We start from the raw sequence: 24,581 nt of genomic DNA on the forward strand, positions 1-24,581 counted from the left end.
TATTCTCTTCCCTGCATGATGTGGCCTGTGTTGTTTTCCAGCTGCAGCTGAGCCCCCACCCCAGTTAATATGCAATCGCACACCCTGACAGTTCCATTAAAGCGTGTTTATGGCAGCTGCAAATAATCGATATGCAGATACGACGGCCTTTCCCCATTGCGTCATAGTGCAGTTTGCAGTCACAATAGGGATTGTGTACCTGTCACTCATTCTGTCAGTCCCTCTTCAATCATTTAAAAAAATACAGATGTAGTGCACATTCATCTTTGCAAAGGCGCAATGTTTGATAGGATTGTGGTTGCATTGGACCTTTTTAGATTGTCTCCAATGTTATTCACGTCGCCATGTTGTGAGTCTTTACTGTCTTCAAGCCTCTGTTGAGTCTTTGGTGCATGACACTGTAGGATTAGTCGAACAAAAGTAAGCTATACATCATATCAGGCTTGAACAGGCTTGCAGCTATTCAAATGGAAAGTGGGGGACACACTGGTCAATGTTGTATAGCCACATAGGATAATTGTCAGCGGAACGTATGGCGACCTTTCAGCATGTATTACGTACTGTATATGGATAAACAGTACTTTGCAGAATGATGAGTACAAACAGAATAGAACATGGATGGATGGATTGATAAAATCCCAGTTCTATTCTATTCAACCCGACTCAGCCTTGTTTGGTCAGCCAGGTCCAATATGTCGATATCTGCACGGACTTGCTTGGAACGGTAAGTAGATTAAGAGAGCAGTGATTGAGGGCAAATCAATTACTGTAGCTCAGTGGTCTGTGTTGAGGATGGCCTATACTGTAGCGCGGATCACTAAAATCACATCGGCTCCTTTGCTTAACGCCCTGAGAAAAAACATCACCACAATGACCTAAAAGTGTCCTTGTGTGTTATCCAGACAATCCCATGAAGCTGATAGGTCAGTTTTTGCATTATTGTCTTTATTATTGTGTCATTCGACACACCAGCACAAGGTTGTTTTTTTTAATTACTCAAGGGGTTTAATTTAAGTACTAATTTATAGAAAGCAGAGAGCATGATACACTTTCAGCCTGTTTATAGGGTATATCCCACAGAGGAGGCGGGACTTACAGGTTTAACATGAGCGCTGTTTCCAGTTGCTGTTTGCGACGTGTGGGCCGCGTCTGCCGTGCTTGCGCTTCCACCCTTGTACCCCTCGGTTGCGCGTACCCGTCGACCGTTATGAATGTGTAGTGTGTCTGTCTCAGTTGTCCGAAGCATTTCAGAGAGCTGAGACGCCCTGGTTGGAGGTGCGAGTGTTGGAACGCTGATGTTGTGTGAAATCCGTGGGTTGTGGCATCTAAACCAAACACACAAATAGGCTACGAATTGAACACACAAGCAGCTACAGTAGGCCAATACCACTGATCTGTATATTACTGGATAGCCGATAGCTCATACACACCCATGCAAGCCGTTGAAGCCACAGGGCGGCCATCTTACTCCCCTCATCTCGTGCGCAGACCATTGTACTATAAACTATACGTGTACGTACAGATTAGATGTTTCTACCTACCAACACACCTGATATTAAAGATCAGGATCGTTATCAGGCATGCTGATGATCTGATTATATAAATCAGGTGTGCTAGTGGGCGGAAACATCTAAAATGGGTGCTCAAATTAGGTCCTCGAGATCCCCTATCCAGCCTGTTTTCCATGTTTCCCTCCTGTAGCACAGCTGAATCTAATGATGAGCTAATCAGCAAGCTTTGCAGAAGCCTGATAACGATTCATGAATCAGGTGTGTTAGTGGAGAGAAACATGGAAAACAGGCTGGATAGGGGCTCTCGAGGACCGAACTTGAGCACCCCTGATTTAAAAAGCTGCAGGACTCCAGACCTCGAGGACCGGAATTGGTGAACCCTGCTCTATACAGCTCGTAGGCTCTTAGGGCCGGGGGTTGAGGGAGTTGTGGCAGGGTGCTCAGACCCACTTTTTCTTTTATCATTCCTTCCTTAGACCCCAGTATTAGATTTGGCAGATGGACATCAAGTTTCCTCCAGTAAACATCATTAATCATATAATTTATAGGTCTACGTGTATTAAAGACAAGTTGTAAAATATCTGAAGTCCTCTTGTTTATGTTAAACAAATAAAATCATGCTGTTTGTAATATAGCGGCCTCGCGGCTTCAAAAGTCTTGGTTTATCGGCTATCCAGTAATATGTACAGATCAGTGGCCGATACACAACAAACTGCAATAACGGCCCATAATCCTGACGTCACTCGATAGATTATACATCCCTTAAAGGGACACAGATGACGCACAGTCACTTATTCCTACATCAAGTCATCTTTATTTATACAATAATTATTTTCCTTTATACAATAAACTGGTAGGTTATTCCATTTAGAAAAAAATCATAAAATTCAATCAATAGTGTAATATTTTAGTCGTGTCTTTTTGTGTATTAAATCAAAACAATGCGACATTAAGGATGCAAGTAGTGCGTTTTGTGGGCGGCTCCCATCTTCTATGCGCCTCCTCCCTCTCAGTCGTCACTTGTATGTTGTTTCAGCTTTGACTTTTTTTTTTTGAAAGCTTCCTCGGTCGCTGTTCATTTTCTCAGAACGCCCAAAATTCGAATGTTGTTCTATTAAACGCGCGTAGAAGCGCCTCCTCGTGTTCAATTTATTTCACCGTCGTGAACATGCTCGATTGTTTCACGTCAGCTGTCAGTGCTCGCTGTGTGGCGATTCTCTGACCTTTTGTGGACCGCTCATTCGGAGGTGATAGTTGGGTGCGGGTCAGTGCTTATTTGCTGAGGATGCTGCTGCTGCCTTAACTGATCATCCCAGCCGAGACGTGAGCTAGGAGAACCAAGCGCCATGTAACTATCTCAGGTATGGAACTGCTGTGCATGGTGTGTGTGGAATGACTGGATAAAATGTCAACACGTCTTGTGCGTTTTGTGTGTTGGATTTTGTCCCCCGCGCTCATTTTTAATGGTTGAAATCTAGTTTTTAAAGTTGATGTGGTTTTGGTGAAATGCAGATTTAAAAAAAAAAAGTTAATGTAATTGCTAATTTTGTAGTCTTAAGTGTACCAGTGGTCCTTGGAGAGTGTATGCTCATAAAAAAAAAAGTAGTCCAGACAAACGTCCTGTTTTTGGAAGGGAAAACAGGAAAGAAAAAAAACTATCATTTGTACTTACGCAGGGCTGGACTAGCCATCTGCCACACATCTCCCTCTTTTGGGGCCGATGCAGTGTTTTTTTATTTTTATTATTATTATTATTTTCCTATACATTTTACCCCAAGAGACTGACCCACAATTTAGAAGGAACAGTCCATTAATCTATTTAGAATATAGATAGCAAACTGAAACATAATCAATAAACATCAGTGGCAGAACTACATGTTAGTCGGGCTGAGCCGGTGTGGCTAAGTCAAAATGTAAGGGCTGGTTTTATTTATTTATTTGTGCCTGTTCAGCCCTGAATACAAGCAGCCTAAATTATTTGTAAAATGTATTTATCATGAGACAAACATACATTATTGTTCTAAAACAGTATTAGTAGTGATTCACCGAATATTTGGCCGAATAATAAATAATAATAATAATAATAAATAAAATAATATGACCGAAATAGGATGTTGTGGTGACGCAAGCAAAAAACCGCTGCAAGCAAGCGTCTGTTTGAGTTAAACGGCAAACATGAACATTTAAGCGGATCGAAAAAAGACAGAACTGTCATGTACTGGAGTACACTGAGCCACTCTTTCTCCTGCAACATCTTCCCTTTATATATATATATATATATATATATATATATATATATATATATATATAAGAGCCCCTCGAACGCTTCCACTTTTTCACCGGCATCCCGGTAGCCATGCTAAAAACTTTAGCTAATGCTAGCACTATTGCTATCAACAGTTTTAAACACGCAAACACCGCTATTTCCGGGTGGCGGCAGACCTGTACAGAACGCTGTGTGTGACTTTGCAGTCCATTTCCAAAGCCGATTAGCTGGTGCGAAAAAATGTATTTATTTATTTTTAAACGTTTGTAAATATGTGAATGTGCCAATTTTAAGTGCGCCGCACCTTGTCCAGCCGCACGCATCTGTGTCCGCCTGTGCGAACTACATGCCAGTGCTAAATAAATATTTTATAATAATATAATAACTTTAATTAATTAGAATAAATGCAATGATAGTAAAAATTTGCATAATTTTTTTTCGGTGTTTTGTTTTTTTGGCTAAGCATTTTTCATTTTCGTTTTCAGCCAAACATTTTCATTTCGGTAGTAGTATTAGTGAACAATGAACAAAAGTAGTGTAAAACAGTATCGTAGTGAGACCTCAATATTGATTTAGGCCAAATACTATAGCTTGTAAATTTACATAGGGCCTATCCTAGGGGTTCACAACTATATGATGAGAAAAGGCTTAATGGCCACAAAATCCAAAATACTGTTTTGATATTTTCAGAAGTTGAATTTGACATGAGTAGATGTGCGTGTGAATTTTGATGACGATTCATATTATTTTTGTTTCACTAACGCGATACACCACTGAAAACTCATTTTCCAGTATTCCATTAAAGGCATTGTGTATAAAGAATAAAAGTGCAATATCTCTGGTATCTTATTCCCTGAATCTTTTCTTCAGTCGATTAAGTATCAATAAAAACATACCCTATCCAGTCCCGTGATCACAATGACATCCGGTGCCTAAAAATGGGCATGAAAAATGCCGTCTTCTATCGCCAAATACTTTGACAATTCCGATCGGTGTGAATTGCAACATGTCAAGTTTCATGTCCTTCCTTGGGATGGGGATGGGGGGCCGGGGTCTCCTAATGTAGGGTTAAGCACGCTGAGCACAACAAAATGTAGCTGGCAGAGCGTGTAAAAGTGAGCCGGATGTTTACCGTCCAGGTAGGGACCGTCCACAAATTTCATATTCCATGGTGATGTATGTTTCACATACGTCACCTTTTAATATGTAATTTCTGTAATTTGGCATATTGAGTATTAGAATGTATGATGAATAGTTTCCATGGGACAATTGTGGAATTATGCTTTGCTGAGTGTAAATGCATGGCAACAACCTGACGTAATCAAGTCGGTACAAAAGCAGGTGTCGTGCGCCCTGACCCACTTCTGACTGAGGGAGGCTAAATAACTGTGGAGCAGCCTCTCTCGCTCACCACAAAGCCCTCCCTTACTTACACACACACACACACACACACACACACACACACACACACACAAGCCACACATCTTAAATTCTCCGCTTCTGGTAGATGTGATACAACAGGAAATGGGATGATTTCCCAGAGGTGTCTGCAGTCAGGCCTATCACATGTGACACCGCAGCCACGGAAAATGTTTGTTGTAACAAAACTGGAATATATAGTCCTTTCTTTTGGGACATAATGTGCATGTTGTTAGCTAGAGTCCTTACCTTCATCAATAAAGGATGAATGCTGTGTATACTTTTTAGGCCAAACCATTGGATGGCTATGAGTGTTGTGAAAGTCCAACGCTCTGTTGTAGGGATGGGCATCAATTGTCAAATCAATTGGAACTGGGAAAAATAAATAGAAAATAAACAAACATGAATAAACTAACATTTGTGGACAAGTTCAGTCGATTTGATCCCAAAATAACTAGTTAGTATCTTCATTTAAACCTGGGGTGTTTTTGTTGTTGTTTTTTACCCCCCAAGGGACACTTTGACATCTTTCCTTTTTTTAACACACTAAAAACCATCAGTGTCGATAAGTATATGCATAGTTATTAGGGGTGGTAATCTTTGAATGTCTCACAATTCGATTCCGATTTTTGGGTGCGCGATTCGATTGAGAATCGATTTTCAATTAAGAAAGATTTTTGATTCAAAATGATTTGACTGATTTTTGCTTGAATTAATAGATGTTCAAGGAATCGTAATGATCTACTCCAATCTGACCAGCTAATGCTAATTAGTGCGCTACTCGCGGCACTTTTATCACTCAAAAGAACGGCTCCACGCTACAAAAAAAACAACTTTTATTGGAATGACTTGATCGTGACTTTTTTTCTTCCACTCTCTAATGTGTCTACAACTTAACGGCGTATCAGATTGTGTGGAACCACACTGCCCCTAAGTGGCCAAATCGGGTACAACATGAACAGCGCTCCAAATAAAGGCGCACATAAACAAAGGGAAGACAGTATGAACTAATTTAAATAAAATCGATTTTGGGACATTTAAAATCTATTCTGAATCGTACTAAATGAGAATCGCGATTCTTATGAGAATCGATTTTTTTGGCACACCCCTAATAGTTATAGTTGTGAATCAGTTATGAACTGGAATTGATACAAGGAACCAAAATCGTTCAAATTCATACCATGTCCAACCCTAGTTGTAATGCTACAGGTCTTTTTGCTTTACTTTTTTTTTATTTGTTTGTTTTTTGTAACGACTGGATTGTCATTAGTTGTCAACACACAGATTTATCACAATTCCAAATAGCGGGTGTTGTAACGGTTGTGCATGCTGTTGGTGGGCATGTTGCTTTGGTTGAAGATTGCAATTTTTTAATAAGATCCCAAATAGGGTTGCAAGTTGCAGCTAACGATTATTTTAATAATAATCATCAATGAAACGATTAAAGAAAATGTGTTTTGATTTCCACCTCTATTCAAAAATAGAAGTTCATTTCATCTTTCAACTTTGACAGTGCAGAAAACGCACAAACATAAATTAATTATGATTCAATCACTGGTTGTGTCAGACAATATGCACAAATGTTGATCATTGTTTCCCAAAGTAAAAGCAAATGTGTCATTTTTAATTCAACACAAAGATAATCGTTCCGCTTTTATGGAGGACTACAGAAATCAGAGATTTACTGCTGAGAAGCAAAAATTCCAAGGATTTGGAAAGTTTTGATTAAAACTGGGTATCTAAAATAATTGATGATCGATTTGTTGTCTATTAATCGTTGCACCTCTAATCCCGAATTGCAGGCACTAAATTGCACGTTCACTCACTCAACAGATTGCGTGCGCTGCTGGCAAAAAATATAAAAGTGTCAGAGAATGCCCAATTTGAAGAAAGTTTTCCAGGCTGATAGGTTTCACCATGGAACATTTTGGAGAAGACTTGTAGGCACAAAATGAAGTTTGATCTGATGGATTAGTAAGTTTTATTGGAAGACAAACATTACTGAGTTACAGAAAGGAATACTATCGCTTCCATATTGTAAGGAAATGCTGCATACAAGTCATGCTAAGCACCCCTCGAAAACTGTTCTAAAAAGAGACTAAATTAGGCCCAAAGTGTCTTTGTGTTGTGTGTTTATGTGCACGGGGTTGTTTAGGGTTGTGTGCTAGAGTATTGCAAATAAGCCAGAGAAGAGTAACGAGTTTCAGAAGCGCTGTGTAAATGATTGAGGAGCCTTCAGAATAACTGGATTGGTGCTTTCTTGCCATGAATTTGCAATTTAGCTGTGCTCTCGTCGCACAATAAATGGAGCTGGATGACACGACGCTGAACTCTGTCCACTTCCAACTTCAGTAAGAGTCAGCCTCATCTTTGTCTTAGCATTTTCAGCCATCTTTCGTTTTATGGGTTCAGTCAAATTATTGATGAGTTATAACTTGTAAGTATTGAGATTATAGTTATTTAGCACTCTGTATTTCACAATTGAGATTAATAGTCGGCCCAAAATAGAGATAGACCGATATGCTTTTTTTCCAGCGTCAATACCAATTATTGGTAGGTAGTCAAGGAGGCCGATAACCGATATTTGAAGCCGATATTCATTTGCAGAAAAAATAAAAACTTCAGTACTTGACTGCTTAAATGCCTTTAAGCACATGTTTATTAAGCAGCTTTTGTGATTTGCAACATGTTAAAGGGTTTTTAGATCTTAGGAAATAGACAACTTTGTTTTAAAATTCTGACAGAAAGTGGATGGTGCCCTCAGGCTCAGCATTATGTCTCATAAGGTTAAATGAAAATAAATATCTTAATAAAATTTACTACAGTAAAAGGGTTTCCCCCAAAATGAATATAACTGAAGTGTTCAATGTTCATCTTTCACTTATCTTTGTTTTAAAGTTCTAAAACAAAAACTGTATCCTAAACGGAGCTACTGGCCAGCTGATAGAGGAATCTCTAATCAACACGGCTGTCTTCTCTCCTTTGCTTTCTGTGAGTGTTCCGTCGTTCTTGTGTGCCACTGCAGTCTTCACCATACTGGTTTTCTGTGGTAGAAAAAGTAGTGAAACAAACAGCCATGAGTGACTTTCACTCTTCACACACATACACATACAGGAACGCACATGCACTCGCTCACTGCTTGCTTTTATCAATATTTCCTAACCGTTGCCCGCACGCTAATTCCCAAATATCCGCTAATTCGCGAGCTAACTGTTAGCTCGCAGGCTAACAGTTAACCCGCACGGTAATAGTAGCTAATTCGCCAGCTATTCATAAAATGCTGAATATCTACGCCGATTATCGGCCAGGCCGATTATCGGTCTATCTCTAGTCCAAAATTATTGACCTCAAAAGCAGTTTATCCGTGTTGCTATTGCTAAGGTAGATATATACACAGTAAAATCGTAAGTGTGAATTTAACTCCCATAGTGTTAAATCAAACACTTTCCCTGAGTTCATATAGTTCTCAACAGTTCAGAGTTAAATTTACACTTCCAAAAGTGTTTGGTAGAGTGAAATTATAACACTCATAGTGAACTTTTTACACTTTAAAGTGTTATCTACTTTACCCTATCAGTGTTGTTTTTTGTCATTATCGGTGTTATTTCCATAATTTTTTTTGTGTTAATTTCTCACAGTTTTGTTGTTACTTTTAACCACAAAGTGTTTAATTCTGTTTTTTGGTGTTAATTTTTCACAGTTTTAGTGTTCTTATTTTCCAACCCAAAAAAGTACGCCACGAGTGTTCGCTGCTGCAAATTTTTTGTAATTTGGGTAAATACGAATTGCCGGTACGGCAAAATATCCTCTTCGTTTTTAGTTTTACAGAAAAATAATGAACATAAATTACACTACTCCTGAAAATCTGGAAACTTTTTGTTTTATGTCTCACACTTTTTCTACGTTAATTAAAAAAAAAAATCCAGGGGAATACGCCGCTTATTTGCGAGAGAAAAGAGCCCGGATGTGTAAGGTAACTCAGCTCGGAGTCAATGAGTTTGACTCACTGAAATAACATCACCCGTAGGGTTGTTTCGTCACTGTGAGTGTTCAAATAACACCCAAATCAACACCCAGTAACTAAAAAATAATTAAAACTAGATTTTTAACTCAACTTAACACTAAAGAATTTGCTGTGTACCGTCATCGCTCTCTTTAAATATATATTGTCATTTTAAGGTAAAATTAGAACAATTGTTACATTGTTAGTCATTGCATTTTTTTCATACAGTAAAAGCTATTCACCAACAGTGCTCTTTTCTTGCTATGTGAGGGTGCGAGGTTGAGGCTTATTGGTACAGCTCAAGGTCCATGGACCACAAACAGAAAGACAGTAGAAAGTAGTTCTGCATACATATTAAAGACACGCGGGCATAAAATAGCCCTTTTTTTATATTATAGTTTATTCACACACTGCACTTCCTGTTAAGTCGTAATGCAAATAAAGTATTCACTTAATTGAATCACAGACATGCAATATGATAGATAAAACAAATGCATCAAATATTTACAACGTGTGAGACATTTCCTCTGGATCCCCAGTCACGAAATCCACTTAGTCTTAACTCAGCCACATGAGAATAGAAAGGAAAACAACTCGATACTTGGAGATGGAATTGAGTCTCTTTTCCCCAGAGAACCACTCAAGTTGGTTTATAGAAACTCCTTAACTTTATTTGACTTCATCAGCACAGAGCTTGTAATCGCTGTCTTATGCAAGCTTCGTTTGAAGCTTAAAACAAGAGAGCGCTTTTGGGGACGCTAATTGCCGAAGTGAGTCGGAGGCCTGATCAAGAACTTGCTGTGAAGAATGTCTGACTGTAGGTTTCCGTTTATTTTTATACTGAGGGTGAAGTATTGCATCACCCTGCCTTTCTTAATTTGCTCTGTCTTTATATAATCTTATTATCAGTCCATCCATTTTTTGTTGTTGGTGTATTTGTCTTCATTAGTGTTGTGCGTGTGCTGGGGTGGATCCCATTTGGCTTGGGGCAAGATGACTGGACTGGTCGCCAGTCAGTTGCATACACATTCACACCTACGGGCAATTTAGAGTCTTAAGAAATGTTTTTGGAATGTGAGAAGAAGTTGGAGTGAACCCACGCAAACCATAATAATGGCAGTGTTAGAAGACTATCTTTGTGGGGTAGAGTTTGCCACTCGGCAAGCTGGCGAACTCAGTAACAGGGTTAACTCTCACTAAGAACGCTGGAGTGACGACCGGGGCCTTTCCCCGCTGGGCCTGGGGTTCGGGGGTGCCGCCCGTCCTCCGGTGCCCCCATCTCCCCTTCTGCCCCCGGTGTTCCGTCCCTCCATGCGGTGGGGGATGGGGTGGGCGTGGATGCCCTCACCGCTCCGCTGCCGGCCCCTCTTCGGCGCCGGTGCCTGGGTGCGGGGGATCCCCGGGATCTGGGGGTCGGGGGTGGGGGGCTGCCGGTTGGTGGGCGTGGGGCGGCTTGTTTGGGGGGTGGTGGTGGTGGCTGGGTGGGGGGTGCTGTGGGTGGGAGGGTGTCTGGGGGTTTGGGGGCCTGGGGGCGGCTGGGGCTGGGTTGGGGTGGATGGCGGGGGTGGATGGTGGGCGGGGGGTCGTGGGGGGAGCGGGGGCTGTGGGCCGGTGGGGTTCCTGGCGGGCCTGCAGTGCCCCGTCCTGCTGCGTTGGGTTGGGGGCGCGGGTTGCGTTGGGGTGGGGGGCGCTCCTGCTCCTGGGTTTGCTCTCCGGCCGGTGGCCCCTGCGGGGCCCGGGGGTCGTTCTTTGGCGCTGCCGCGGCCTGGGGGGCCCTGAGGTGTGGCGCTTGCTCTGTCCTGGCGGGGGTCGACGGCTCCCCTCTTTGGTGGAGATTTTCATGCACGCCAGATCCACCACACCAGCATCTATCGAAACTCAGACACAATCTTCCTCAGGTCATTGAATCGGTGGAGGCTGGTGTCTGTGGATCTCACTCCGCTTCGTCTGTCCTTCCTTCCTTTCCTCAGTCTCTCCTTTGGTCTCTTGAGGTCTCCCTGATTTGTTGAAATTTGGATGTCTCTGGGGTTGGTGAAGGACTCTGGTTAGTGGCCTGGTGGGTGGTGTCTGGTCGGTGCTGGATTTCACTTTCCTTTCTTTTCTTTGGTCCTTTCTCGGGTTTCCTGATGGCCTCACGACTCTGGCTGGAAGTGTTCGGTTTAGGGAAACGGTATGGGATTTATTTATTTTTTTATAGGTTTTAGGTGAACTAATGAATGCACGCACGCACATACACATATTCACCCACATACAAAAGAAAAAAAAAAAGAAGACTATCTTTGTCTTCCGCGTGTTCGTTGTTGTTCGGGTAGAGAGAATGTTGATTTTCTGAATACAGACTGGAGATCGGTGAACAGGTCCTTCGAAGGATTTATTTTACAGAATATTCCGGACCCAAGCAAGTTTACAGACAAATGGCTGCAGTCCTCTCGCAAGTGTGTCGTTACAGCGGACTCACAGCATTCTTATACTATCTTGAAGAGGAATATCATAAAACTCCCAAAACCACAATACCCCCCCCCCCCCCGCCCCCACCCCCAGTTACCATCTAAGACAGACATCATTCAATACACATTGACAAATGGCCCTTTGATGTGGAAATATAGTAGGTCTCAGACCTGACGTCACCTAGCATAAGACTAATACACACATTGTTGTGGAACTAGAGGAGGCCCCCAGACCTCATTCAAACACTCACCAAGCTCTACTGAGGAAATTAAAACAGTAACCTGACTAAATCTAAACAGTTATAACTAAATCTGAGCAGAAGACCCTCAACAGCAGCCATTGGGTTTGGCAGGCTCAGATCATTTCAGCGAATTGGCACCTTAGAAAGGAACACATTTTGAGGGAATGCAAAAATGTGTAGGGAAGTTAGCGAAATGCTATGACCATCTTCCCTGGAATGAATCTCATCTCTTGTGTGTGAGCAGTCATGATTTCTTCGCTGCCATCTATTCACTGTCACACACAAAATGTCCACGGAAATGTATGCTAATGAAGTAGTGGTAGTGGTGCATTACTCCATCAAAGATAGACGCTGGACCATTTCATTTGCTTTTATGTGGCTATGGTGCTGACCAGCAGAATGGGGAACAATAATTATACTGCTTCCCTGCTGCCAGCGTCACTTTCTGGGTGTGCGTTAAGTGATGCAGCACTGCTGTGAAGTGTTGAAGGGTTTCTGGTGAAACAAACGGCTGCAAACCTCGTAAAGCAGAGTGACGACGCACAGCTGTCTGCAGAATGATCACATGGTTCTTCTGCTTCGAACACGTTATTGCCAAAAGCATCACCTGCCTGGACTCGTATAAATAAGTGACATCATATTCGTAATCACAACGTTAAGGATTGTGTTTATGGGATTTTTTATTTTATTTATTTATTTATTTTAGAATTATATAGTCAAGAGCTTTCAACTGTTATGGATCATATTTTGGGATGGAAGTCATTTAAAGAGAAAGTAAAACAAACAAACAAACATCTCCACTAGTCTAAACATGGTATTCAGATGAATATTATGTTAGAGGAATATGAATGAAGCAGCAACATCCACCCATGTTTATCCATCTATGGTGGCGGCCATTTTGTCACTTGCCTTCGACTGATAATGACATCACATTTGCTCAGGTATCAAACAATCACGGCTCAGTTTACAAATGTCACATGCCCAGACTCAGAAAACAGGTGAGCCATGATTGGTCGTTACCCAAGCCCTGAACAGCTGTGATGTCATTTTCAGTCAACAGCAAGTGGCAAAATGGCTGCCCCCGGAAACGGATAAACACTGTTGGATTTTGCTGCTTAATTCAGATTTCATAAACCCAATAGTAATCGGAATGCTGTGTTTTAACTTGTGGGGGTGCATAGAACATATAGATTGATGGATGGATGGATAGATGGATGGATAAATAGATAAATAGATGACAGACAGACATAAAAAGATCATTGTGATATATATATATACTTAATGACACGTTAATTGCAGGCACGGCGTCATTCCCCTGATACCTTCCAGTAAACTCTTTCATATGTGCAGTGGGAGCTAGCAGACGCGTCCACTCGGAAGTGATTGTCTCTGTACAACTGGAACTGGCCATGAAACAAACAAAACAACAGCGGTAGCTCTGTGCTGATTTGAGATAATGCTATCCATGCCACTGCTCATTTAGCCTAACTCTCTTTTTTCCCTAACTTGGCGCTTTTAATTTTTTTTAGAGAGAGAGCTCAGTATTGTTCTTTCGGTAATCTTACTGATTACACATGACATCATCATTGCCCTTTTTGTGTGCGTGCGTGTGAGATTGTGCTCGTTAGTTCACCTGAAACCCATTAAAAATCCCATACGCTTCACCTAAACCGAAGACTTCAGAATCCCACTAAAGTCGTGAAGTTGTCAGGAGACCTGAGAAAGGATCAAAGAAAAGAAAGAAAAGTGAAATCCAGCCCCGACCAGACACCACGTACTACCCGCAGGGTTACAAACCACAATCTTTCACCAACTCCAGAAACATCTAAATTCCAACAAATTAGGGAGACCTCAAGAGACCAAAGGAAAGACTGAGGAAAGGAAGGAAGGATAGATGAAGCAGAGTGAGATCCACAGACATCAGCCTCCACCGAATCAGCGACTTGAGGAAGAAGCAGATTGTGTTTGAAATTCGGTAGATGCTGGTGTGGTGGATCTGGCATGCATGAAAACCTCCACCAAGGAAGGGAGCCGTCGACACAGTTCACTTGGATTCGTTGCAATTTCAAGTTCTTCGTACGACAAGGATAAAGTAAACGCCTGCTCATCATTGCTGTTGTGTTGTGCAACAACAACAAAGCACACATCAGATGGTTAATTGAATTTCGTAAATTGTAAAAGTAAAACCAAATAAATATTAATCAGCAGCAAGTTGCCTCTGTGGTTAGCACAGTGCGCTTGTGATTTGCACATCTGCTTGACAGTTCAGGGTTCAACGTTTGGTTCTGGCCTTGCTGTAAAGAAAATTAATGGATGGTCATAAAGTGAGGATACACGATTGAAAATGACAACTTTAGTGACCTCAGGTATTTTATTCCGCAGTCTCGACTTTCCTGAAATCTGTTTCGGCCACATGAGGACAAGTAATGTAAATACAGGAGACCCTTTTTCTTCTCTTCGTTTTTCAGGTGGGTTGTATTATTGTACTTTTATTCACAAATCAAACAGTGTTTTTGTTTGCCATGGTTGTTGAACATGTGGCAGGTTTCACTTGTGTTTGTGTTGGACTGGGCATAAATACAAAGATCCAGAGCAATAACAAGTTCATAGAAGAGCTGAATCAGAAGCTGGCAGGCTTTTTGGCATTGAGAGACTGAATAGCTGCATCATTTGACACACTCCAATTATAAATTTGGAGTTTATGGCATCAGAGCGGGCATCAGCTTGGATGGAGAAAACGATAAAAACATGATGTCGTCTGTGTCTTGAGCTTCCCAAGACAGAGTTGTAAGCAAAGCTATTGATCATGTGCTTTTGTTTGTATTGGGCCAAGAGGATGATTCTGGGGAGTGGTTCTTTGCATTCACTGCATTCTTTGCCACAAAATTAGCCAGTGGAAGAATCAGGAAATTGAACTTGATTGATCGTTAGTCTTGTCAGTCTCTTTCCACTAAAATGTATTTGATTGAGAAGCAAGAGAAGGAAGCTAGAGCAACAGTTTTGTCTGTCGGTTTGCGTATAAGGTTTTACATGCCATTGTAAATGTTTCCAGATCCAAAAATCTAATCTCATTATCGTTAGATTCCTTTATTTCAAGCTCCATGACCTAAAGATGTTTGCCTAAAGTCCAGTGCACAGATATACAGAACACAATGTATTGATCTATCCATCCATCCATCCATTTTCTATACAGCTTGACCTGACTTAAAGAATTGATCTTTAGTAAACAACATTTGACTTTTACAGTCACTCAAAATCATTACTTTCACAACATACCGAACGGCTACAGCTGTTAGCGAATTAGTGTATCAGACAGAAGTGATAGACTATGAGACAATACACAGGGGCAAAGCAACAACAAAGAAAATGAAGTTATCTAGTAAATTAAGCTCAGCAAAACGTTGCTTTTTACTACTAGACTACTATTATGAGTGTGTTGGGAAACTATACTATACTTTTTCTTCATTATTTCATCAAACCCTTACTGTGGAGTTGTAGAAGGGGTTACAAGCATGTGTATGGGTCTGTGCACGGGGCCACCCCTCAGTGAGATGTTTGATCACCCTGGCCACAAACATATTATTAAATAACTGCTTCCCTGACTGCCAAACAAACCCAACAATATCATGTAAAGAAAACTGCTCTTGAATTGGTCCTCATTATTCGATGTATATCCACAATGTTGAGACATGTTTATAAAAACACTAGCTCAATGATTCCGTCTATGTTAATGAATTACATTGGAGCAGTTTTTGTTTCATCCCTTATAGCGTTACCGTACCAAAGCTACACATGTGCAACCACTCCCGAGATAACAGTCGATTATTGTCAGCTCACATGACCTAAAATCCAATTACCTCCCACATTTATCCCATTATTTAATTTACGTCTGCTGCTGTATTGCGTTTCCTACCACAGCGCCAACTCATTATGTTCATTTGAATAGTGCATGCTAGATTAGATCTTTGACCTGCTTCAAGCTGCAGATGAATTTCCCATGAAATTACCATACTGATGGGACAAATTTCTGTTTAATTTTTTTTTATTTACAGTGACATGTCTTATCAGTTTACACTGTAGAATGATACAAATATCCAGGCAACTACACTTATACTGACTTATACTGTAATTGGATTTGAATGGCAATCCGGCTCATGGTCAATACAAGACATAAAGACTGTTCTCCATTTGTGTTCGTTCTAGCATTGGAATTGTTACTGTTCAGAGTTTAGTGCTAATAAAACCTTTGCTGCAAACCAATAAGATCAGATATGAACGACTCATTTTTATAATATCGACACAATTCTCAATTAAGTAAGATGCTCATTGGACCAGTTAAGGGTGTAACCCGCCTCTTGCTCAATGCTAATGACAATTGACAACAAATAGAAAATGGATGCAGTGTCTTGGCAGGCCAACAAATTTCACCACAGTGGCTTAAAAACTAAATTGACTTGCGATTGTAGATGTAGAACTGGAGGAAGTTTAGTCCCTACACACATTTCTTGATTAGTTTAACTAACTGATTCAATTTAAGAATTACTTCTTGTATTTCTATCAACCAGGCAACATAAAAGAGACATTGTAAGCTGGAGTGCCGCGCAAGCTGAATGCTGGCCTGAGTTACAACAAAAAAAAAAAAAAATCAATCCTGTAAAAACCCTCCGACGAGTCAAGGCCTTTCAGGTGGTCCTGAAGACGGATGGCCATGACTCCATTGGGAACATTCCATCAAGGGAGAAATAGCAATGGGAGGGGCTTTTGGGGGAAGGCGGGGTATTCATTACTCTGATAGACCCCAAACCAGCCACATTCAGTCATGTAACATGTCATACAAGTCATACAATGGCAAGAACTGGAGTGTATGCATTTACAATGACAACAATTGGATACAATATGGAAATTGCTTAATATGTATCCAGCCAGTCGTGAAGCCTCCATCCTAGCAAGAGGCTCTTATGACTTTCCATGCATTCGTTTTGTATAGTGCTTGTCCTTATTTAGGTCGCGGGTGAGCTGGAGCCTTTCCCTGCTGACTTAAGGCAAGAGTTCGGGTATACTCTTGACTGGTGCTGCTGTATAATCATCAATCAAAATTTATATCGATACTTATGGGCAATTTATGCAGGGATCTTAAACAAACGGCACGCGGGCTAGAACCGGCCCATCAGTTGGTCCAATTTGGCCCGTGAGGACAAAACACAAATTGCAGTTTTTAGACAAAAATTAACTGTTGTTGCTCATTTTGTCCACTGCAGCGTGCACTGACAACCACTTAAACGACATTCTGAAATGTGGCCGTTACTCTGGATCTGATGCAAAAATTTTGTACCGATACACATTTTCAGATTATGTTGCAATAAGATTTTTTTTTTAAACACACACACACAAAAAATAAGTGTTTTGACCTGTCGTTATTTTTACATCATTAGACTGGAACATCATTTTCCGGCCATCTTTAGATCAAATTCGGGTTTAATATGGCCCCTGCATTTAAATGAGTTTGACACCCCTGATTTAGAGTCTTCATTGGATATACGATGCATTCCTTTTTAAAAAGTGCATTAACTGTATCTGTAGAAAATCAGCAGAAGCAGACCAGGTAGAGTCTAATGGGAATTTCACTGTGAGGCAGATATGCTAAGATACTGAGATTGCTAAAAATTTGATTTTGCTGCTTAAATCATATTCAGAAAACCGTGTTTAAATTAGTGGAGCTGTATAGAACATTTTGTAAAGAAAATTTTGGGTTGACTTGCCCTTTAAATTGATAATAAGAGGAATAGGACAGTTTAGACTGTTTAGTGTATCGACAATTCCGAGTCAAGTCAAAATGGCGGTCAACTCTCCTCTCATTGAAAAGCATTGGACTAGGTTTTTTGTTTTGTTTTTTAAAAAAAAAGAAAAGTATTGGACTTTGGATCGATGCCATTTGATTTGTGAGGATTATTTTAATTTCAAAATGTGATGAAATGTTTGACTACTATAACGATCTGCCTGGTTTGTTAAGCTAGTCACAGGCAAAAGCAATACAATGTGTGGTTTGTTTACACCATGTAAAGGAAGCATTTGCATTGCGTAAATGTCAGAAATGCTTGGATATTTGTAATTGTAAATTACAATATTTCTCATTCAATCATGCGTGGAATATTTGTTGGCGATCATATTTATTGAAGGACATGCAATCACAGCTTTTAAGTGCCATCTGTGTTGTCGGTTCATATAGATGTTTGTGAATACTCAATCTTTACAATATGTTTGTGTCAAGAGTCTTATCAGCATCCAGGCAATACATGGGACTGAGGGCCGCTGTAATCTGGACCCAGCGGTGCCTGATCCAGCTTTTTTTGCTCATTTCTGCGTGCATGTGTGGATGGATGCATCTCACACACACACACACACACACATACACAGGCACACAATCCGATGCAAACATAAAAACAAATTCAGGTCTCCAAGTAAATTATGAACCTAAATTCAAAATGCATTCATTAATTCTGACAGGTTGCATGGCGTGTTGGCTCTGAGATTGCAGCCTCTGCAGAAAGTTGTGATGCTGGATGATGTCGAGGGGAGTCTGCTATTTGTTTTCCACAAATAATTGAAGGTAAAAGTGCCTGCCTGACAGAAACATTAGCCCAGCGCCTGTGGTGTACTGGTGCAGATCAGGGCCTGTGGTGGATGTTTTTTCGCCTCAGCAGGGAATTTCAAGCAGTTCCTGTTTGCGTTTTAAGCAGCAAAACCACTTTTATAATCATCAGTTGGAGAATTTGCAAGAGTTACTGTGTTCTTTGTCTTTCATGCCGAATTTCCTTTCACTAATGCAAGATTGGACAACCATAGCCCTTAGCTAATTATAAGGAGAATCAATTTTCAGATGATGTAGTATGCTTTGGATTGAGTGATTCCTCCTGCTTTATTCTGTTCTCTTTCCATCAGTAGTCTTTTGATACAAATTGATCTGTCCAAGAAGAATATGTTCTGTTATTGCCACCTGTCAGGTTGGTGACAATCTTGTACACTTCTTGGTGGAGTGCATTTCTTGTTCTAGATGAAATGAGCAGAACTATAACATTTTTTGCACACTTACAGTCATTGAAAGTATCACATGTATAGCCTAATGCATGACATTTTATAAACATAAATGGAATGAACTTTGTTGTGAATGTACTTTGTTCCACAGAGAACTTTCATCTTTCTTCTTAATCTTGCATCATTATTACTTCTTGTTTTACCCTCTCCCTGTCCTTTTGTTCCTTCTGGTGGTTTATGCTCCCTCTCCTCCTCCTTTACCAGGGGCATTTTATGCTCTTAAGTTGTTCTGAATGGCCAGTTTCTGTCCCTTGCTGCCACCGTGTGGAGATGCAGCTGCTAGAATGAGTTTCAGATGAGGTCACATTCACACATTTGTTCTGTCCACAGAGATGTCCATAAGGCGTGTTCATCCAGGGGTGGGACCATATGACTTTAACCTCTGAGCTGACTTCAGTTAACCGTTCCAGTTACCCAGGGACACTCTTCTGATGTAAGTGCAGCTAATGTAATATCCATCTGTTGGTCTGTCATTTTAAAAACACTTCTTTGTATTGTTTTCCAGGTGTTAAGCAGAGCTTTACCTAAAAGTGAGTATAACAGCAACAGTGGGATATAAGATTTAAATAACACAATGGGAAAAAGTCGCTATTAAAACCTAATAAATATGAGTATTATTTTTACTAATTATTACAATTTTTACTACGAAATCCACAAATTCCTGGTGGCCATAACATATAGAACATTAAAACAATTTAATAAAATTATATTTTAATTTTAAAAATGTATTTTAAAAATGTAATTGTAATAATTGTAATTATTTTTTTAAAATTATTATTGTTTTTTATATACATATTTGATTAAAAAATAAAATGCATACAATCAATGGTGGAATGCAAGATCTAAATAAAACAATAGAATACGTCTTTATTATTGTTTTCCAGCTATAAAATATTATTAAAACATGATAAATATGAATAATATTTTTTAACTTGCACCATTGAAGTGGTAGGGCACAAACTGATACACCTAGCAAATCCACAAATTCCCGGTGGCCATAACATACAGAACATTAAACAATTTTATAAAATGATATTTTAATTTAAAAAATTCATTAAAAAAAAGAAAAATAATTGTAATAATTTTAATTAAATTTTTTGAATTATTATAGTTTTTTATATACATATTTGATTAAAAAATAAAATGCATACAATCAATGGTGGGATGTAAGATCTAAATAAAACAATAGAATCATTTTTGATAATTTTTTTCCAGTTATAAAATATTATTAAAACATGATAAATATGAATAATAATTTTAACTTGCGCCATTGAAGTGGTAGGGCACAAACTGATCCCCTAACACCAAATCCACAAATTCCTGCTGGTGCACCTGGTAGCAGTGTTAAGATTAATATCAGACAATAGATATATCAAATGTCCACTATCTATGCAGCTATATCGGAGAGAATGAGAGGAGAAGTGTATGCTGCAACTGTACCTGAATAATGCATGGTATAAGTGCAGATGTGAATTGCAAACGGTACATGGTTAAATAATATATAAACAGGATACCATCTATATATAGATCCATCCGTCCATTTTCTATATGGCTTTTGCTCTTTGGGGTTGCAGGTGAGAAGGAGCCTACAAGTAGGCGTTCACATTCACACCTTTGGGCAATTTACACTCTTCAAAGAATCTGACATGCATGTTTTTGGAATGTGGACGGATGCCAGAGTGCTGTTCAGAAAACACACACACGCTCAGGAGAACATGCACAATCCACACAGGAAGACCCAAACCAAGATTTTAACCCAGAAACTCAGAACTGTGAGGTAGATGTGCTCATCATAACTTCCAGTTGTAACTGAAACGAGCAATGAGAAATATAAACAGCTATGGAAAGCAATAATTAATGCAATAAGCATGTGTGATTGCGCAATCTCTTGTAAACTTGATGTTGTCATTCCTTGCACCTTTGTCAGAGTTTGATGGAGAGCTGGTCGGATGACAGCTGGAACTGTTGTCATAACTGGAGGAATACTGGCCACAGTGATACTTCTGTGTATCATAGCTGTGCTCTGTTACTGTAGACTCCAGGTACACCACATCGTTTTTTTTGAGTGTATTTCTATGCCAATACTATGGAAGTGTGGAACTGCCAATGTGGAATAAACATTTTTTAATGGGCTATGTCATTCGAACTTGACGATGAAGTCGTTCAAACGTATTGGTAAAACGTAGGCTAAATGCTAACAACGTTACATTACTTCCCATGATACAACGGGGTATTGACTTGCGCATGCGTAATCGTGCACTACAGCTACTTCACAAGACAAGACAAATCTTACCGCCGGTGAAAACTAAACAAACCTTGTTTATAGAAAATGCTGCTAATATTAAATGTTGTTTTGTGCATCGTGGTGCACAATTGTGCATGTGCATGTCAGTACCCTGTGGCATTATGGGAATTTTCGTTTTTTTACATTTTACCAAAGCATTCAAAGAACTTCATCAATACGTTCTCACAACTTTGTTTTAAACGACATAGCCCAGTCCAAAACTCCGCACTGGCAGTTCCGTGCTTCCATACAACACAACATGTCCCATAACCTTAAGTACACTAGCAGACAAAATGTTAGGGGTGTAATTACCATTAAGAAAACACAGGTAGTTGCCTGAGCTCATAAAAGCTAATAAACTTTCCTTTGTTTTAAAAACACATACTGTACCAATGCTTAATCTATCATGATAGTTTTAACTGCTCTCCCTCTTGACCGTGAGGCGACTTCCTCGTTAGATAATAATCCTCAAGGAGGTTTTGAAAGGCTGTCTAGCTCATAAAATTGTCAATTTTCTCAGGTTAACGCTTTTTAATGATGATGAACATGAATATTACAAGTCTATGGAGGTAAATGTTTGGCTTGGCAAGGCTGTGCAAAATTCAGAATCCAATTCAATGGATGAATTTGAATTGACCCCACTCCACAGGACGTTGAATTGAATTTCAATTTGATTTACAGGACGTTGAATTGAATTTCAATTTGATTTACAAGACGTGGAATTGAATTCAATACATCGTCACATACCAGTGAGAATGAGATTTCACTAGCGTGCTCCAAGCAATGTCCAAATATTTAGGCAGCCATTTTGAATACTTGGATGAAACAAGGTATTCTGGGAAATGACGTGCTGTTCTACCATCAAATCAAACAATTGATAAGTTTTTACAATTTTAATGATCTATTTTATCTGACTAGGCTTGTAATGTTAATTTAAAAAAAAAAAGTATTGTGTACATGTATTTGTGTGACTTTACAATTATATTTGTATGAAATTCTTGTTGCAAATAGGCTTATATACTTTTTAATTTTATTGTTAAATTCTACTTCCTGTAATTCGAATTTGAATTGCTAATGTACTTCCTGTTTGCCACCTCAGTTAGGTGTCATTCTCAATTCAATTCATACAGCCCTGCACCTTGCCTGGGTTTGCCTTAGGCCCCCAAATGATTAACTACACCCCTGCAAATGATTTGTAACCTTTTCATTTATAAGTTGAAGATGGTCTCAGGATATTGTAGTGCTGCTCTACACTGAAAATACAGTCAACATAATTAACATTTTACTGAAAAGTTGCAATAAATATATCAATGCATCTTATATTTGATCACATTAGATTTAGCAGGTACAGTACGGCTTACATAAAACTCAAAACTGTGACTTTTTGAATGTCACCTTGAGAGGATACACTTCTAGTAGTAACATTTCAGACTTCACAAAGAATTTTTGAAATTTCTATGCTGTGATGTGTTTTTGTGTGATTTGTGTTCAGTACTACTGCTGTAAGAAGAATGGCTCTGACAGCGGCTCCAACTCTCTGCAACACTTTGAATGCAAAACCTGCAGCGTCTCCGGCCCGGATGGGACCATCGGCACGCCGCTGTCACTTTCACCCCCCGAACCACCCGCATCCTCCAAACCCAGGAAAGCCACAGCGGGGCGTCGCCGCTACTGCCCCACCTGCTCCCCGTACGACTCCCCCTTCTTCATCCGAAGCGCCGATGAGATGCGCAACGGAGGCGAGCGCATCACTTACATGCCCACGCACTACGAGAACCAGGCGCTGGCCATGCCGCTGCCCGCCGTGCAGGGATCCCTGCTGAGGGAGGCTCCACGGAGCAGAGCGCCCGATTTCTACACCAACACTCGAGCCATCAGCACAGATGTGTGACACTGCAACGAAGCGCTGAACACAAAGCTGTTATAGGACGCTTTATCATGGTGAATTTATTTACTGTACTCATTTAGGTGACCTTTTTTTTGTGGGTGTATGTGCAGTGTATGTTTGTAAGCTACACTGTCATTTGACTGTTATGACTTTATAGACCGAGGGCTATCTGATCTAAATTAGTGTTTACACATCTGCCCAAAACAAGTTTGAGAGGCAGTTATAAAATTCTAGATCTTATTAGTGCATGCTCAAGTGTAAAGGAGGTTTTATCTCTATGCAAGATGTTTAGAAATGCATTTCAGTCTCACTTCAGCAAATTTGATCTCATCCTCTAACCTTATTGGCAGATCATCATGAGGATGTGAGGTACACTTAGCAAATAGGAGTGGCTCACTGGTCGTTTAAAGCCCGCTGGTTTGCTTGGTCACTCACTGAGCTTCCATTTTGTGTCTTTATGCGTGTATTTTAAAGACAATTGAAGTATCTTTTATCAGTTGTGGTTTTATAGGACAACATAAGTGGAGGCAGCAACCACATACAGTAGTTAGACCACATACATGAAACGTTACTCTCTGACTTTGTGGTGCACATTTTCTGCTGGATGTTGCAGGATATATCGACCCACATGCCATTAGTCTTTTACTAACATTGATGCAAATTTTTTTTTTTTAGAGATATGACTCATTTGTGTTTCAGATGGACACGTGCTTGTCATGTGCATGTGTATTTGTGTGTTTTGATGGGGAGAGAGCAATTAACTTTTTTTTCTCTCATTGTTGAATCATTAAAATGAATAGTGTTTTTTCTCTTCACTTTTTAGATGCCGTAAGTCATTGTTTGTGACCAACAATGTTTCTGTGATATTCCCAAGTACTGTATACAATTTTTTTGTAACACATTTTTCTCAGAATCCACAACATTTCCCATTATTTTCAGCAGAAAATGACACTTTATTTTTTGCATACTTTTTCCAGCCATATACACACACAAAAAAAAACTATTTTGGTTTTATTTTATTTTATTTGTATGAGCAAGGGCAAATAAGTGTACAGGACACTGGTATAAAGTTATTACTCAAATCAACGTGAAATGTGTTGTGTTTATAAAATCAATACAATATATCAGGACAAACATTTATATAAAGAATCTATTAAGATGTCATCACTTACTGTATTACCTACTAAATTATTTCAGTAGCTACTAGTTAAACAAAATGAAAAATATTTTGAAATCTTGATCCAAAAATGCATAAGATCAGTAATATTTGACAGTTATACATTTTGACAAATAAAGATTTGTAATTGCTTGGAATGGAAGTGTGTGATTATTTTCAAACCCACATAAATCAACTGCTCTGATGAGTAGTCTGAGCGTTGGTGATGAAATTACCCTGAAATGATTTTACTACAGTATTAGTTGCAATATA

At 39.7% G+C, this 24,581-nt stretch overlaps 1 protein-coding gene across 5 annotated transcripts; it reads left to right on the forward strand.

Moving 5' to 3' along the window:
- Nucleotides 1-2,553: 2,553 nt before the first annotated feature.
- On the forward strand, nt 2,554-24,466 carry LOC144062088 (protein FAM163A-like). 5 transcript variants are annotated; one of them, XM_077583023.1, is made up of 7 exons: nt 2,554-2,872; nt 14,271-14,356; nt 18,393-18,495; nt 19,311-19,413; nt 19,486-19,510; nt 20,908-21,022; nt 22,757-24,466. In XM_077583023.1, the coding sequence occupies exons 6-7, from the start codon at nt 20,930-20,932 to the stop codon at nt 23,153-23,155; spliced, it is 492 nt and encodes a 163-aa protein (XP_077439149.1). In that variant the 5' UTR covers nt 2,554-2,872; nt 14,271-14,356; nt 18,393-18,495; nt 19,311-19,413; nt 19,486-19,510; nt 20,908-20,929; the 3' UTR covers nt 23,156-24,466. The 5 variants fall into 5 exon arrangements, with proteins under 5 accessions (XP_077439149.1, XP_077439150.1, XP_077439151.1 ...); XM_077583024.1 differs by lacking the exon at nt 18,393-18,495; XM_077583025.1 differs by lacking the exon at nt 14,271-14,356.
- Nucleotides 24,467-24,581: the final 115 nt, after the last annotated feature.

This window comes from Vanacampus margaritifer, chromosome 13 (genome assembly GCF_051991255.1).
Source record: "Vanacampus margaritifer isolate UIUO_Vmar chromosome 13, RoL_Vmar_1.0, whole genome shotgun sequence".
Classification (NCBI taxonomy): Eukaryota; Metazoa; Chordata; class Actinopteri; order Syngnathiformes; family Syngnathidae; genus Vanacampus; species Vanacampus margaritifer.

Excerpts from the sequence above, each read along its gene's own strand:
- LOC144062088 (XM_077583023.1), top strand. The coding sequence starts at position 20,930 with ATGACAGCTGGAACTGTTGTCATAACTGGAGGAATACTGGCCACAGTG. Across the intron at positions 21,023-22,756 it reads TCTGTTACTGTAGACTCCAG|TACTACTGCTGTAAGAAGAA; the intron begins GTACACCACATC and ends ATTTGTGTTCAG.